The 18,816-nt window shown below is 34.9% G+C and overlaps 1 protein-coding gene across 5 annotated transcripts in view; it reads left to right on the top strand.

Annotated features, from left to right (window-relative positions):
• Rp1 (RP1 axonemal microtubule associated) overlaps positions 1-18,816 on the top strand; it is a 316,770-nt gene that overhangs the window by 95,673 nt on the left and 202,281 nt on the right. For all 5 annotated transcript variants that reach the window (XR_007109811.1, XM_047561225.1, XM_047561216.1 and 2 more), the window contains exon 8: positions 11,365-11,443. Coding sequence is in view for 4 of the 5 variants with exons in the window: in XM_047561225.1 (XP_047417181.1) it covers positions 11,365-11,443 (79 nt within the window). In the remaining variant the exon portion in view is untranslated. The remainder of the gene's footprint in view (positions 1-11,364; positions 11,444-18,816) is intronic.

Below are 18,816 nucleotides of genomic sequence, written 5' to 3'. Positions count from 1 at the left end.
AATCCATCCAGTCCTAGGCCTTTGTTTGTTGGGATGCTTTTGACAGTTGCTTCAATTTCATTACTTGATATTGATCTGTTTAAGTTTTTTATATGCTTATGCTTCAATTTATATCATATGTCTTCAGGAATTTTTTAATATCTTCAAGAATTTCTAGTTTATTAGAGTATAAAATTTCAAAATTATTTACAATGATCCTCTGGATTTCAGTAGTGTCTGTGGTGATATTTCCTTTTTCATCTCAAACTTCATAAATTTGAGTTTTTGCTCTCTTTCATTTGGTTAGTTTGGCTAAGGGTTTTTCAATCTTGTTTGTCCTTTCAAAAAAAAAAAAACTGTTTCATTGATCTTTGTATTTTTTTTTATTCTCAATTTCATTCATTTCAGCTCTGATTTTAATTATTTCCAATTTTCTACTGATTTTGGTGTTGATTTAATCTTCTTTTTCTAGGGCCTTGAGATGTAATGTTAGATTATTTGTTTGATATCTTTCTATTTTTTTAATGTATGAACTCAATGCTATGAACTTTTCTCTTAGAACTGCCTTATTTATTTTTCTACCCATTCATCATTCAAAAGTATATTATTTTCCAGGTATGGTGGCATACTCCTGTAATCCCAGTGGCTCAGGAGGATGTGACAGGAGAGTTGTGGGTTCAAAGCCAGCCTCAATAAAAATAGCAAGGCACTAAGCAACTCAGTGAGACCCTGTCTCTAAATAAAATACAAAATAGAGTTGAGGGTGTGGCTCCGTGGTTGAGTGCCTCTGAGTTTAATCCCCGGTAACTCCCCAAATGTGTATTATTTAATTTTCAGGTATTATAGTGGTTTCTGTTTTTTATTTCATCATTGATTTCTAATTTCATTCCATTATGATCTGATGGAAAGCAAGGTTTCTTTCTTTCTTTCTTTCTTTCTTTCTTTCTTTCTTTCTTTCTTTTTTTAATATTCAGCTGGTCTAGTTCAGAAAATGCTGCATGTGCTGTTGAGAAGGAAGTGAATTCAGTTATTGATGGATGGGAAATATTCTATAGATGTCTGTTAGGTACACATTATTGTATTTTTTAGTTCTATAGAATTTTTGTTTATGTTGGTTGATCTAGCCAGTGATGAGAGAAGTGTATTAAAATTACCCAGTGTTATTGTATTGTGGTCTGTTTGATTCTCAATATTGATAAGGGTTTGTTTGATGTATGTAGGTGCTCTGTTGTTTGGGGCATAAATATTTGTGATCATTTTATCTTGCTGATGTATGTTTCCCTTTAGCAGTATGAAATGTCCTTCTTTATCCCTTCTGACTAACTTGGTTTGAACTCCACTTTGTCTGATATGAGAATGGAAACCCCTGCTTATTTACACAGTCCATGTGAGCAATATGTTTTTTTCCATCTTTTCACCTTTGGTCTATGGATATCTTTGCCTATGAGTGAGTCTCTTGGAGACAGCATATTGTTGGGTCTTGTTTCCTAATCCAGTTTGCCTTTCTATGTCTTTTGATTGATGAGTTTAGGTCATTAACATTCAGGGTTATTATTGAGATATGATTTGTATTCCTGGTCATTTTGGTTTACTTTTGATTTTTAACTTGACTTAGTTTCTCCTTTGATTGACTGTTCCTTTAGTGTTGTTCCTCCCTTTGTTGGTTTTCACTTTTATTTTTTATTTCTTCTTCATGAAATATTTTGCTGAGCATATTCTGTAGTGCAGGATTTCTAGTTGCAAATTCTTTTAACTTTTATCTTGGAAGGTTTTTATTTCAACTTCAAACGTGAAGCTCAAATTTTGCTGGATATAGGATTTGTGGTTGCATCTGTTTTCTAGAAGAGCTTGGTATGTGTTACTCCACGACCTCCTAGTTTTGAGGGTCTAGGTTGAGGAATCAACTGAAATTGGAATTGGTTTCCCGAATACATAATCTGGTATTTTACTCTCTTAGTCTTTAAAATTCTATCCTTATTCTGTATATTAGGCATTTTCATTATAATGTGTCTTGGTGTGGGTCAGTTGTAATTTGGTACATTTGGGGTCCTATAAACCTCCCCTATTTGGTTTTCCACTTCATTCTTTAGGTTTGGGAAATTTTCTGATATTATTTCATTGAAAAGATTGTGCTTTTTTTTTGGTTTGTATCTCTGTACCTTCATCTATACTGACAAATTTTAAATTTGGTCTTTTCATGTTATCCCATAATCCTTAACATCTTCTCTCTGTGATCAACTCTATTTTCAAGATTTTATATTTTGTCTTCATTGCCTGATATTCTGTCTTCCAAATGATCTAGTCTGTTAGTGATGTTTTCTATTGAATTTTTAATTTGGTTTTCTTAATTTTGAGGATTTATGCTTGCTTTTTTTTTTTTCAGAATCTCTGCCTCTTTATTGAAGTGATCTTTCACTTCCTGTATTTTCTGATTTAATTTTTTGTTCCATCCTTTACTTTGCAGATCAGTTTAACTATGTACATTCTAAACTCCTCCTCTGATATTTCTTCCACTGTGGCATCAATGGATTCTGTTATCAGAATATCTTGGTTCGTTTTGGGCAATTTGCTTTTTCATGTTGTTCGTGTGTCTACCCATATAACAGTATGGACCTGAGGCAGTAGCGTTTCAACCTGTGGATTTAGTGTCCCTGAAGGTTTCCAGTACCTCACTGGGAGGAGACAAATAATAACAACCACCAATGCAAATAATATACAGTATTAAACAAAATAGTTCCTAATATGATGTCTATAATGTTAATTATCACAATAAACAGAAAAGACATGATCAGTTATTGCCTACAATAAAAACAGCAAGTTTGCAAAAGGATTTATAATTTCAAATGGTGGACAGGAAGAGAACAGAAATGACATAGGATGTGATTATTATGAGGGAGGAGAGAACAGGAAATGTAAAATTAAAGGAAGAGTGGTGAAAGAACAATAGAGATTGGCTGTTAGCAGAAGAAAAGAGAGAATCAAGGGAAATAGGAGAAAAATGAACATATAAAATAAAAATTAAAAAATAGAAGACTGCAAAACTGAAATATGCTAATCAAACATCCTAATTTACAAAAAACTAATCCATGAAAAATAACTGGCTTTAAAAATGCTTGCCATGATAAAAAAATGGGAATATGTATAAATGTTCATGTACCATTAAGGTCACAATTAAAGGAAAGTAATAATAATAATACAAAAGGTCTGGATGAAAAGTTAAGGAATTCTTTCTGTTGGACTTCAAAAGAGTCTCAGTTTCTCTTCTCAGCAGTCTTAGGTAGGGTGGTCAGGAGCCTGATATTCCACCCTCTGGATTGTTGGAGTGAGAAAGGTAATCCCCATTTTCCATTGAATTTTAAATTTGGTTAATTGAGTCTTTTATTTCCAGAATTTCTGTTTGATTCTTTTTCAGATTCTCTATCGCTTTAATGAAGTGATCTTCCTGTATTTTCTAAGTTCACTCCTTACATCTTCTCTTAGCTTATAGAACATTTTAACTATGAACATTCTAAATTCTTTCTCAGTCATTTCCTCCACTGTGGTTTCCAGGGAGTCAACTGTTGAAGCATTATGGGCTGTTTGGAATGGTTTGCTCCCTTGCTTTTTTATATTGTTTGTATATCTTCCCATCTCTTGGCATAGTTCTCACTTTATCTTTTAAGTAAGGGATTACTTTGTGTGCTTGTTTTTCTTAAGAGTGCTGGGTTGGGTGAATATCCAGGTAATGATATTTTAAGTCATTGTGTGACCTATGCTGGTCCCAATATCAGCACTACTTTGAGATGCCACTGGACCCTACTTACTATAATCACTTCAGAGTCAAGCCTCACACTGTTCAACCTTATGAGAAACAAAAACATGTTGCTCTTGTTCTCCATGGTTCCTCAAATCCAGATATAAACTTGTAATAAAGTTATGGAATAGGCCAAAATGTTAGTTATTAAATTTAATAAAATTGCTATAACCTTAAATAAGAACTAAATAAAAGAAGAAAGATTGGACAAAAATGAGAGGGAAAAAGAAAGGAGAGAAAAGATATAAAAGAACACTTCACATCAATCTAGAAATGGGAAATCAATCGTGGGTATTTGAAGTAGCAGCAGGCTATACAAGAGGATAAATAGGGGGTAAGAGGACCAAGAATAAATGCATTCTACTGTCATGTACAACTAATTAGAACAAACTAAAAAAAATAAAAAAAAAGAATAAATTGATTCCAATTAATGTTTTAAACCATTAGATGAAATACTTTCCATTGGGATGAAGACACAATGTTGGCTATTAGGGTAACAACTATCATTCAAGTTAAAGAGTTATTTATATGATCTTAGTTGATGTTAGTTGTTTTTAGTAAACTATGTCTAGGTGAAGGACATTCTTGTTGAATCTTGATTTGGATTTCACTGGGGTTTGGACATTTAGCAAATGTCCGTCATTCTTTGGCTGTGGATCTTTCCAGAGTTGCAGGGGCTTGAGGACCAATTCACTAGTTGCTATGAATCTCCCACCAGCTGGTTCTGGTTTTTCAGCTCAGGGGCCTGCAGCTGACTGCAAGGAGGGTGCAGTGTCATGGCTTGTTTGATTTAATTATTTGCAGGAATTCAGTATGCAGGCTCTGGAGTGTCCCTGTGATTGCTCTGTGTCACTGTGCACCTGCTCCTCTCTACAAGGTCCTTTTTTTGTGGTGGTGAAGATCCTGGTGACTGTGAGCTCAGGAACTCTGGTCGTGGGTTTTCTGCAGGTGTTCTGTGGTGCAGAAGTATTCCGCCAGCCAATGCTGCTCTCAGGGGTGCTGTAGTGAAGAGACTTGGGTGGTTTTACCTGGGCTCTAGTTTCCACTGCCCCGGCTTGTGAATGGTGGGTGTTGGTTCCTTTTGTTTACTATATTTGATGCAAGGTCCTGCCAGTATCCAGACAGTGCTGTTCTACTCACCAGTTGTGATCACAGGTCAGGCTATGTGTGCTTAAGGCTGGGTGCAGCCACTTACTGTCTTTGCTCTGGTAATTTTCTGCATTCACTGATCTCCCTCCCTCTGGCTATCTTTGTGAGTGCCTTCAGCTTGGGTATACGGGGAACTTATCCTAGTCACCTTCTTTCTGTGGCTCCCACCATCTAGGAACTGGTCTCTGTGTCACTGGATATTCAGGCAGCTTCCCTCTGGTATGGCGCTGTGATCCTGGGACCGTCCCTAGGCTTCCCATTATGCTTCCCTCCAGTGTAGCCAGAGCCTGGTGAATCCACTTTCCTCTGATTGGGGTCAAAGCTGTTTCTTTGCTGTCTCTGTTTGAGTTGAGGAGATGCTGTGCATTTCCTCCCTTGCCCGGGTCACGAGGCTGAGCAGGGTTAGGCTCACTCCCAGCAATGGTTCATTTTGCCTCACTCCCCTTGTTTGTGGTGAGGGTTGTGGAGGGCTTCAGCAATTTTTGGCAAGTAGTAGTAGTTTCTCTGAATTCTTAAGAGGTCCTACTTCAGGGAACTTTCCTCCAATTTAATTTGCAGCTGAGTGTGGGAAGATGCTGTACTGATTTAAGGGGGTGACTGGTTGGTTGAGAGCTTCACAAGATGGCTGTGGACCCCCAGCCCAGTTTTGTTTTCATGATTGGTTGTGAGCTTGTTTGCTCTGTTTTCAGTGTGTTACTCTCACACTTTAAGTGGATGAGCTTAAGAATTTTTTCACGCCCTCTCTCTTTTACTCTCTCTGTTGTCCCTCCCCCTTCTTCTATCCTGGTTAGGTTTTGGGGTTAGGGAGTTCTGAGTTTATTTTACTCTGGTAAACTATCTTCAAATCTCTCCAGGTATCAGACTTTCTAAAATTGAATCTTAGAGCATTTATTTTGTCACCCACCTCTCAATTTTGCTTTTCCTTTGCTGCCTCCTTTCCGTGTTGTGAGATTGGGACTTGCTGCCTAGCTCATGTCTGCTGTCTTTAGCAGAAACTCTATTTTTAATTTTTTGAGCAACTGCGATATTATTATTATTATTATTATTATTGTTTTTGGTGCTGGGGATTGAATCCAGGGCCTCACACATTTTAGGCAGGTGCTCTACCACTGAGCTATATCCTTAGCATGCTGTAACAGTTGTGATATTGTTTACATCATTTTAAAGTCCAACAGTGCACAAGGGTCCTAATTTTTTCACATTCTTGCCAAGATTTGTTAATTTTTTAAAACAATAACCATTAGAGTGAATATGGGTGATATCTAATTGTGGTTTTGATTTGCATTTCTCTAATTACTAGTGACATTGAGCATCTTTCATATACTTGTTGGAATTTGTATATCATTGTTAGAGAAATTTAATTCAAATTCTTTGCCAACTTTTCAATAGGTTTGTTCTTTTTTTGTTGTTGTTGAATTATAGAAGTTCTTTATGTATTCTGGATCTTTTTTTTTGGTGGTGGTGCTGGGGATTGAAACTAGGGCCTCATGCTTACAAGGCAAGCACTCTACCAACTGAGTTGTCTCCCCAGTCTTATATTCCGGATCTTAACCCTTATTTCATTATACTTTTTCTCTTTGTCCCCCTAAGAATGTCAACAAAGAGATGAAAAAGTATGAAAAATAGAGGCTTAAGATCCAGAATCTTTTATTTTGATTTCCCTGTTGATTAAATTACACCTCCATTTCATTAGGGCTACTTTGAAGTTTATCTTGTTTTTTCATTTAGAACATATTCCTTTCTTCAATTTTCCTTAACTCTCTTTTTTTCTAAACATCAGAGAAGAACTAGCTCTCCCAGTATTTTCAGATTCATTTCATGTAGGAAATGAACTCACCCATAAGCTTGGTCAGAGATTTAGTGTGCTTTTCAAACCTTCATGTTTGTCCAAACTGCTTTGTTTTTAATAGCCTCCAAAGGATTAGGGTATGGCAAGTTCATCAGTGCCTCAAAACGAGCAGGCTAGAAGCCAGTTCCTCAAAAAGCAGCGGGGAGTGTTGGGATACTAGATATGTGAGCTAGTTCCTTCTCTCCTCAGGGAAAACCTGAGAGCTCTCCCTGTACTAAGGTCAAAGGAAGGATCTGTGACCAATACCTGCACTAATGTTCAGACTACACATTTTCAGTCTATTACTTGGCTTTTCGTTGCCCCCAGGAGCCTTCTAAATGCATGCTTCCATCAGCTCTCAGAGACAGAGGGGTTAGCTGGAGGCTTGGTTCTATCTCTGGAGTAAGCCAGGGGAAGGAACTGCTTGAAGTATCCATATACCTGTCCAGGTGCTCAGTGGGCTGCTGACTGCTTGTTCTGTCAGTTCCTAGATACAGGCTAAAGCAGCGGCTGGGAAAGCTGGGACATTAGGTGCATGGTCAGACTCCTTCCAGGAAGAGTCTGAGAACTGAACAAGTTTTCCTGTTCATTTTGTCTAATAGCACTGGGAATAGCTGCTGAAAGTGTTCCTGTACCCATTTGAAATCATCTCTTTGTTTTCTGTGGTCCTGAGGAATCTTCACATGCTGAGACTCTAACCTTCCAGAGCTAGGTGACTTAGGAGCCAGTCTTTAGAGTGGTAATTATAGAAGTTGGGGTACTTAATGTGTGGAAAGTGTCTTTCTAGGCAGAAACTAGAGACTTCATTTTATTACTGGGGTGAGTTAGTATAAAGTCATGGGAAGTACCCCCATGCATGTTCCTGCTCCTAGAAGTTTGCTAGTTACCTGCTGCACTGGCTCTCTGTCATAGGTTATTTAGAAGCTTGACCCTCAGTCAGTAACTAGTAAAGTGTGCAGTTGAACCCCTTCCTGGGAGAAATGGAAATTAAACATTCTCTGCTCATTGCACTGGGTTCAGGGGAACAGTGAACTGGTTCTGTGTGATCCCAGGGGATTTACAAATACTGAGCCCCATCTGCTGCCAGAGCTAGTGGATTCAGGAACCAGTCCCTCAGGTGGCAACTATTAAAGTAGGGGTGCTATATTCATGGTCCCAAAACTTCACTCTTCAGGGAGCAGTTAGGAGTTGGAGATTCCCTCCTCCAGGGAGCACTATTTCCAGGGTATAGTTTTTACATGCCTCAATTTTTCCTACCTGTTTCCATGTAGATGTTTTCTTAGTGCCGTGTGTAGAGGTCTTTTAACAGGTTTCTGGACTTGTCTCCAAGGGAATTGGTCTGTGTGTAGTTGTTTCTTTGATATGGGAGTGTTGAAAGTTGGGACTCTCCTATTTTGCTAATGTCACTTACCCAAATAGTTACTTAAAAAGTGACTTGTTTAATTTCCACATACTTGTAGATTTTCCAGGTTTTTTTTTCTGCTTTTGTTTTCTGGTCTCATTCCACTGTGCTCGGAAAAGGTTCTTAGTATGATTTTAATTTTCTCGAATTTGTTGTGACTTGGTTGTGACCTAATTTGTGATCAATTCTGAAGAATTTTTTATGTGTGTTTGAGAAGAATATGTATTCACTTATTGGTAATGGTTCTGTATATGGCTTTTAGGTTCAGTTGGTCTGTGGTGTTCTCTGTTTCCTTATTGATGTTTTACTTTATTGCTCTATTATTGAAAGTGGGGCATTGAAGTCTCTTGCAGCTATTTCTTCTTTTAATTCTGTCAGCATTTTAAAAAAAATTAAATTTGTTTTGATTAGTTATACATGACAGTAGAATGCACTTTGATACCTTATATATAATGGAGTATAATTTCTCATTCTTCTGGTTGTACATGATGTAGAATCTCACTGGTCATATAGTTATATATGTACATAGTGTAATAATGTTGTATTCATTCTACTGTCCTTCCTATCCCCATACTCCCTCCCCTACCTTCAATCCCCTTGCTGGTGGGAATGCAAATTTGTGCAACCTATGGAAAGCAGTAAGGAGATGCCTCAGAAAACTTGGAATGGAACCACCATTTGACCCAGTTATCATACTGCTCAGTTTATACTCAAAGGACTTAAAAATCAGCATGTTACAGTAATGCAGCCACATCGGTGTTTATAGTAGCTCAATTCACAATAGCTAAACTATGGAACCAACCTAGGTGCCCTTCAACAGATGAATGGATAAAAAATGTTTTATATATATATATATATATATCACATATATATCATGGAATATTGCTCAGCTTGAAAGAAGAATGAAATTATGGCATTTGCCAGTAAATGGATGGAGTTGGAGAATAAAGCCAATCCCAAAAAACCAAAAGTTGAATGTTTTCTCTGATATACAGATACTAATTCACAATGGGGGCAGGGCTAGGGAAGAATAGAGTTACTTTAAAGCATTTGCTTTTTATATATGTGAGCTTTGATGTTAGACACATACATATTTACAAATGTTGTGTCTTCCTGGTGAATCAACTCTTTATTCATTGTATCTTGTCTGTTTTTTGCAACTTTTTTTTTTTTTTTTTTTGCTGTGCTGGGGATCGAACCCAGGGCCTTGTGCTTGCAAGGCAAGTGCTCTACCAACTGAGCTATCTCCCCAGCCCTTGTAACAGTTTTTGAGTCTATTTTGTCTGACCATAAGTATGGCCATTTTCTCTTTTAGTTCCAATGTGCATGGAATATCTTTTTCCCCACTTTCATTTTCAGCCTGTGTCTGTAGATCTAAATTGAGTCTCTTCTAGATAGTATATAGTTAGATCTTCTTTTTTAAAAGTCATTCAGCCTATTCATGATTGTTAATTGTGAAATTAATCCATTTACACTTAAAGGATTTACCAATAGTACCCTTGTCATTTAGTTAGTAGATTTCTGTATGTCTTGTACTTTTACCTGGTTCCCTTTTCTCTCTTAGAGCTTTTGTTTTGTCTTATTGATTTTTTTCCTAGTGACCTGCTTGATTCCCATCTTTTCATTTGTATTCTATAGATATTTACTTTGCAGTTACCAATGTGATTATATAAAACATCTTAAACTTCTAACATTCTCTTTTATTTTTTTCTCTTTCCATATTTTTTTTATTGGTGCATTACATTTGTATAGGATTGTGTGATTTGTTGTATATTTTTTCAAAAAAGCTCTCTGCCCCATTCTCTTCTATTTCTTAATGACCCATAATGTGTATATTGGTCACTTGATGGTATCCTGGAAGTTCCTTTTACTTTTTTCATTCTCCTTCTTCCTTTTTTCTTGTTCTCCTGACTCAGTGATTTCAAATGACTTACCTTCAAGTTAACTGAGTCTTATTTCTGGTGAAATTTTCAATTCAGTTATTATCAGCAGTAGAATTTCTCTTTGGGTCTTCCTTGTAGCTTCTGTCTTTTGTTGATCTTTTATATAGGCCTTATTTTTCTCATTTCTTTAGTTATCTATTAGTATTGTCATTTAGCATCATGAAGATAGTTATTTAAAATGTTTTTTCAGGAAACTTAGAGAACTATATTCCTATGAAATTCTGTTCTTTTGATTGAGTTCTGTTTTCCTCTCTAGGCCTTGTGATCTCTTGTTGAGTTTTAGGCATTTAAAGAAAAAAACTACATCTCATAGTCACTTAGGACAGATTAGTTTGGTGGATATAGGGACAACAATATTACCCATTAAAATATATCAACTATGGGCTATTTTTTTTTGATAACAAATTCTAATTTTGCTACTGTTATTTATACTTTTAACAGACACTTTTACAGAGGCAGAGTGGTTCAAAAGGAAAGTGGTCTCAGTTTCTCAAAATAGAAACTGAGCTCTAATCCCAGATCTGTGTCTCACTTTTATTGTCTATAGCAAGGATGTTTTTCTTTCACTGAAAAATTGTTGAGGTTAAAACAAAAGTATGTGAAAATATTTGGAAACATATAGAATACTATATAATGTGAAGGTTTTTCTTGATCATTTTTAAAAGATATGCTATATTATGTATTTTTTTTACACTGAAATCTACAGCATTATCTTAGATTTTATCAAAAGTATTCTGTGATCCTCACTTTTATCCATTTTCTAAGTATATAAACCACTGGAACTTGACCATAGCACCTTTTGATTTGTCAGTAGATTTGACTTCAGATAAGTGTTATAAATTTCTAATATTTTTGTATTAGTATCTGAATGTTACTTCAGAAGCATTCCATTTTCAAATGCCCCATAAAAGTTGCTAAAAGTTTTCATTCCAGGATAGCTAAGAGTTATTTACATTGAAATGAATATACGTTTTAGAATATTTTATAATCATTATCATTATGCTATGATTATTTGAAAAAAGATAGCTGTAAGAGTCCCTAAATACATGCTCCCATACTAAAAACTTCAACAGAAGAGTATATTTGAAAATTTATTATATTCTATAAATTAGTGTTATTTTGTTCATACTTTGCTAATATAGACAGATTTACATATTTATTCAATGAACATACTTTTTAACAATTAACTTTTACTGCATCTTAATTTATATTCTTGATAGAAATCATAATGACAATCTATGTCTAATTATACTGTTTTGATTGATTATAGACTGATGCCTTCTTCCTAGAAGCTGTACACCTCGGAGATTTATACAAGATTGTAATTGGCCATGATGGACTTGGCCCAGGTAAGGCTCTTCCACAGAGTTAATGAAGGTCCGATTCCATTCTATTTATGTGAAACCCTGTACAAATCTTGAAAATAATGTAAAAAAGTTGTAGAAAACAAACCTCCAAGTATGAACTATCTGAAATAAAAATATTGGACCCAAATGTCCTTTAGAACAGATGTATTTCTCTTCAAGATGACATAGGCTTGGGTCAGTGGATGGGCCTGGAATGCTAGAAAGAGTGATTCAAAGAAATAGAAGGAATGTGGGATTTGTATGCTGTGGCAGTAGCAGCGTTCCAGCATGGCAGTGGTGGCAACAGTAGTATCTCTTGGTGGTGATGTCTCTGGAAGGTTGGTGATTGTCCAACAGTGGTACTGTAAGATCACCCTGGTGAGGCGGCCTCAGATGTGCCATCTGCTCAGATGGCCTCTGCTGCCATCTCATCTCCTTCATGTTTCTTCCCAGTTTTTCTATCAGCTCTGTGAGATGACTTGTCTTCCTAGTGGATTAGTTTTCCTATAAAGCAGTCATAACATAAATAGACTCTATTTGACAAAGCAGTTTAGTAAAAGAGACATATCAGAAAAAGAATAAAAAACAAACACAAGAAAAACCAAACATAATAAAAAAAACTTATTGACTAAAATGTGTCAAAGTGTGATTTTCATGTTAAGAATAAAATTCTCATACAAATACATGTAAATATGTGTTTGAATAATTAATGAAGGGATAACCAGGCTGACAAAGTTGATTCAAAGATGATTGCAAGAGACAAAAACATAGATATATAATCAGTGAAAACAGAAGAAAAATTAATAAGGTTGACAGAAAATATGACCTATGTTCTACAGATAATAAAAATATACCTTTGTAGTCATCTTCTCTCTTTGACTAAATTCATTTATATTTTGACCAACACAAATCATTTGAATCTTTTTCTGGTGGGGAGGGGTCAGTTGATAGCTAATTTTACAGAGTGGGGCCTGAATCCCCAGTAAATATTAAGGCAAATAATGTTACATTATCCCAGGAGCCAGAAGTCTCTAAGGTGAACTTTTTAGACAGTGCTCTAGTACAAAAGATATGTAGTCATCTTATTTCAGAGTTTTTGTTAATCTAAATAAAGGTAAAAATTCTCAGCCTGAAAATACGCATTTCCAATTATACATTCTATTCAAGAGATATATTTAAAATAAATGATGCAGTAATATGAAAAGTTTAGATACATTCAATCCAGAATATCTAAATAAAATATCAAATGGATTTAGTTATAATCTTATTATAAGACACAGTAAGGGTACAAGGAGATTTTTTTTCTTTTTGAAACATTTAGGAAATGAGCCTTTATTCAATATGTAACCTTGCAACCAAATAGATAAAGTAATACGTTTTTAGTCAAAAAGAAATGAAAAGATAGGATATGATTTTATCATATGTCTCAGATTTTGTCAGTTTAGCCAGGAACTTTAATTACTCTCCTTAAGTATTTGTATCCTATATAAAAAGAAGCATTTTCTTTTTAAAGTTTTATGAAACATTTTTACAATGTATTAGACCAAAAAGAACATCTTGGTGTATGTGATACAGGGAAGAGGGCTCTCAGCAGAACCAGAGTCATGCTGTTTGCACTTTTAGCCTCTAAACTAGGAATTAAATAAACTTTTTTTCTTTTAAGTTAAAAGAAATAAAAGAAAAAAAAAAAAAAGAAAAATCTCAGTTTCCTTAAAAAGGCCATGTTCTCTTATCACAATGTTTTTTTCTGCTTTTTTATTTTTTGGCACTAGGGATTGAACCCAGGGGTGCTTAACCACTGAGCCACACCCCCAACACTTTTTAATATTTTATTAAAGACAGAATCTCGCTAAGTTTCTTAAGGCCTCACTAAGTTGCTGAGACTGACTTTGAACTCATGATTCTCCTGCCTCCTGAGTCACTGGGATTATAGTGCGCCACCATGCCTGGCCTCTTATCACAATTTTTTTTTTTTTTTTTTTTTTTTGTGTGTGCTGGGGATCGAACCCAGGGCCTTGTGCTTACAAGGCAAGCACTCTACCGACTGAGTTATCTCCCCAGCCCCTCTTATCACAATTTAATGAAACCAAAATTTAATTAAAAAAATGAAAGTTTAAAAAAAATGTTCAATTACTTAGAAAATTTCAGTCCTTTCCATAATTTTTGGACCAAATTGAAAAACAGACTGTGATTACAATCTAAGGCAATGTTATGGTGATATTTTTTGTATCTCACCATAAAATAATAGAAAGCAAGACCTCACTATCTTTTAGTCTGGTTCAGGTTGTTATAACAAAGTACATTACCCTGGGTAATTTCAAGAACAGAAAAATATTTCTTGCTAAACTTGGTGGTGGATACATGTAAATTTAGCTACTTGGAGACTGAGGCAGGAGAATCACAAGTTCAAGGCCAGCCCTTAGTACCTCCCCACTAGGCACCCCTCCAAAAAAAAAAAAAAAAAAGAAATTCACTTCTTATACTTCTGGAGTCTGGGAAGTCAAGATCAAAGTGAAGGCAGAGGGCTGGGAATGTAGCTCAGTGGTAGAATGCTTGACATGCATGAGGCCCAGCACAACAAATAAGAAAGAAGGAAAGAATATGTAGGCATCCAAAATTTTGCATGTGTACTGAACATGTATATATAATTTTTTTTGTTATTTTTCCTAAAACAATACAGTATAACAACTACTTACATGGCATTTACCTTATATTTGGTATTATATTTAGAGATAACTTGGAGGATGTGTGTAGGCCTCATGTAAATACTGTGCCACTTTATATACAGGCATTCATAGATTTTGGTATCCTTGGTAGGGGGTGGTCCTAAAACCAATCCCTTATGGATATCATGGTTTAAGTCTACACTTTCTAGATTTCCTCCAAGGGGTTGTAGGGAGAAAATTCTTTGAACAGATTTAAATGGATAGGAATATAAGTTTTTTTCTTTATCCCTGTGGAGTTCTAGTCTTTGAACATAGAGAATACATGACTGACTATTAGGAAATAATAATGTGATTAAGCTCAAACGTATATTCAAAAACTCACTTTCACTGTTGTTTAGTAAGAAATTCAGTTTCTCCTACTACACTCTTAACACAAAATACTTCTCTTACCAATTGTGTGTGTGTTTTTTTCCTTCTCCAAAGAAATTTTCTGGTGGATACCAATTGGGTGTCTTATTGCTTAATTAAATTCTGACCCTATCTACCTGGAGTTAGTTATCCCAGAAGTTAAGGGCTCAGCTCTTCAAGACTGCCACTATCTCAGATGCCAATTTTAAGTCTGGGCCTCCAAAACATCAGACCAAATGTTTATAATCCAATGGTTATAATTTGTGGATTCCCTCAGCTCTCTCCTTGAGTTCAATGATTTGCTAGGGTAACTCACAGTACTTAGGGAAACAATAACCTTTTGTGGTTTATCATAAAGGATATCACAAAGGTTACAGAAGGCAGCCAGATGAAAAGGAACAATGGGTAAGATATTTGGGAAGAGCAGTTAAACTTCCATGTCCATTCCAGGTACCACTCCTTCCTGGTAACCCCGTATGCTCAGAAACCTTGGAAGGCTCTCTAAACTCTATTATCTTGGGTTTTTATGGAGGCATTATTACATATGCATGATCAATTAAATTACTGGCCCCTGGTGATAGTTCAACTTTCAGTCTCTTTTTCTCTCATCCAGAGGTCTGAAGGTGGGTTTCTCTGTGGATCAGCCCCCATCCAGGAGCCTCCTACCACCAATCATTTAATAGTATATTAAAATGTATCATTTTTTGGAGATTCCAAGGGTTTTAGAGTCTGTGTGCCAGGAAATATGGATGAAGAACAAACAACATATTTCTTATTATAAATCACAATATCACAAGTTGTTAAAGAATGATTAAAAGAAGAGAATTTGTGAATTGACTAGATGTTGTCACTGTATAGTAATGGGAGATAGTTTTAAATATTAGCAATATATGATAGAAAATATAAGAAAAAATAAGAGTAGCAGCAAATATATATATATATATATATATATATATAGTAAGTGTTAACATCAATAATAATAAACACAAGCCCATTTGTCTTTTTATAAAATGGCCTTGTCTAGAAACCATATTGAGAAGTTCTAACCGAGAAATTTGACTTATAACTTTTGAAAAAGATTAACAAGAAAAATCTTATATTAAAATGCATTAAAGGTGATGCTTTTAAAATAGTTTGGTAAAAGTCACAATAATAGGCTGACAGATAAATCAGTGACACAATAAGAAGTGAACCAGATTTTAAGTTGACTTATTACATAAAGAAGTCATGGATATTAAAAACTCAACTGAAAATGACAAACATATTTTATAACATTTGAAGACATAAATAATTTTAAATTTAACAATTCTAAGTTGCATTTTAAATTAAACTTTTTACTTTGAGATAATTTTATATATTATTTTTCTGTCTTCATTTTTTATTGGTGCAGTGTAGTCAGACATAATGGTGGGGTTTGTTGACACATGTTAGTATAGGCAAATAATATAACAACATAATTTGACCAATATCCTTCACTGGCACTTCCCCTTCCTTCCCTGGCTCCCACTCTCATCCCCTTCCTCCACTCCACTGATCTCTCTTTGCTTTTCATGCAATTACCCCACCTTTTGTTCCTTTTTTCCTTTCTAGTGTCCACATATGAGAGAAAACATGACTTTTGACTTTCTGAGTTGTGTTTATTTTGCTTAACATAATGGTCTCAAGTTCCATCATTTTCCTGCAAATGATATAATTTCATTTTTCTTTAAGGCTGAATAAAGATCCACCGTGAATACATACCATATTTTCTTTATCCATTCATCTGTAAATGAACACCAAAGCTGGTTCCATAGTTTGGCTATTGTGAATTATGCTGCTATAAACATATACCAGTATAGTATCATGAACTTAATTCCTTAAGATAAATGCTGAGAAGTGGTATAGCTGGGTCATATGGTGGTTACATGCCTAGTCTTTTGACGAAACACCAGAATGATTTCCATAGTGGTTGTACTAATTTACAATCCCACCAATGGCTTAGAAGTATTCCTTTTTCTATACATACTTTCCAACATTTATTACTTTTTGTATTTGTGTGTGTGTGTGTGCATGTGCATGTATACCAGGGATTGAACTCAACCACTGAATCACATTCCCAATCCTATTTTTTTGTATTTTATTTAGAGATAGGGTCTCACTGAATTGTTTAGTTTCTTGCTTTTGCTGAGGTTGGCTTTGAACTTGTGATCCTCCTGTCTCAGCCTTATGAGCTGTTGGGATTACAGGTGTGTGCCATTGTGCCTGCCTATTTTTTGTATTCTCGATGACTGACATTCTGATTAGTGTGAGATGGAATTTCAGTGTAGTTTTGATTTGCATTTCCCTAATTGCTAATGACGTTGAACCTTTTTTTCAAATATTTGTTGGCCATTTGTATTTCGTCTTTTGAGAAATGTCAGCTCAATTCACTTGCTCATTTATTAATTGGGTTATTTGTTGGTTTTTGGTGTTTATTGGGTTCTTTATTTTTTCTAGATATTAATCTTATGACAGAAGAGCAGCTAGTAAAGATTTTCTCTCATTCTGTAGGTTCTCTTCACATTCTTAATTATTTCCTTTGCTGTGAAGAAGCTTTTTAATTTGGCATTATTTCCTGAGCTTTAGGAGTCCTTTTGAGAAAGTCATTGCCTGTGTCCACATGCTGGAATTTTATCGTACGTTTTCTTCTAGTAGTTGCATATTTTCTGTTCTAATTCCTATGTGTTTGATCCATTTTGTGTTGTTTTTGGTGCAGGGTGAGAGATAAGGGTGTAGTCTCATTCCTCTACGTATGGATAACCAGTTTTCGCAGTGGCATTTGTTTAAAAGGCTCTCTTTTCTCCAATGTATGTTTTTGACACCTTTGTCAAAGATCAGATGACTTATATATGTGTTTGTCTCTGTGTCTTTTATTATGTGCCATTGGTCTATATGTCTAGTTTTATGCTTGTACCATGCAGTTTTTGTCACTATAGCTCTGTAGTATAATTGAAGACAGATATTGTGATTCCTCCAGCATTGCTTTTTTGGCTTCGAATTGCTTTGGATATTCTGGGTCTTTTATCTTTCTTAATGAATTTTTGGAGTTCTGTGAAGAATGTTCTTGGTATTTTGATGGGGATCACATTGAATCTGTATATTGCTTTTGGTAGTATGGGCATTTTATCAATATTAATTCTACCTTTTCATGAATATTTGAGGTCTTTATATCTTCTTGTATCTTCTTCAATTTCTTTCTTCAATGTTCTATAGTTTTCATTGTAGAGGACTTTTATCTCCTTGGTTAGATTTATTCCTAGCGGTATTTTTGTTGTTGTTTTTGAGACCATTGTGAATGGGATTGTTTTCCTGATTTCTTTCTCAGTATATTCATTATTGTTATGTAGGAAAGCTATTGATTTTTGTATATTGATTTTGTAATCTGCTATTTTGCTAAATTTTTTATTACCTCTGATAGTTTTTTGGTGGAGATTTTTTAATCATATAATCTGCAAATAGTGATAATTTGACTTCTTCCTTTCCTATTTTTATTCCTTTTATTTCCTTCTCTTGTATAATTGCTCTGGTTAAGAGTTTCTAGCACTATATTAAACAGGAGTGATAAGAGTGAATGACAACCTTCTCTTATTCCAAATTTGAAAGGAAATGCTTTCAGTTTTTCCTCATTTACTATAGAATTGGCTTTGTTTACTTTTTGTATATAGCCTTTATGATGTTGAGGTATGTTTATTTTATCCCTAGATTCATCAGTGTTTTTTATCATGAATGAGTACTGAATTTTGTCAGAGGCTTTCTCTGCATCTGTTGAGATGACCAAGTGATTTTTCCTTAATTTTATTTATTGATGAATTACATTTATTGATTTGCATATATTAAACCATCCTTGCATCTCTGGGATAAAACCAACTAGGTCATTATGTATAATCTTCTTAATTTGTTGTTGAATAAAACTTACTAATATTTTAGTAAGGATTTTTTTATCTAAGTAAATCAGGGATATCAGTCTGTAGTTTTCTTTCCTTGGTGTGTCCTTATCTGGTTTTGGTATGAGCGTGATACTGGCATTCTAGAATAAAATTGGAAGTGTTCCATCACTTTCTATTTTACGGTATAATTTGAGGGACATTGGCATTAGTTCTTCTCGAAAGGTCTGGTAGAATGCAACTGAGAATCCATCTTCTCCTGGTCTTTCTTTGTTGGAAGACTTTTTATTACTGCTTTTATTTCCTTACTAATATTATTTTGTATAGATTTTCTGTGTTCTCTTGATTCAATTTTGAAGGTTGTATGTGTCTAGAAATGTATCAATTTCTTCTATGTTTT

Source organism: Sciurus carolinensis, chromosome 1, assembly GCF_902686445.1.
Source record: "Sciurus carolinensis chromosome 1, mSciCar1.2, whole genome shotgun sequence".
Classification (NCBI taxonomy): domain Eukaryota; kingdom Metazoa; phylum Chordata; class Mammalia; order Rodentia; family Sciuridae; genus Sciurus; species Sciurus carolinensis.
This window is presented reverse-complemented; position numbering and strand designations above follow the sequence as displayed.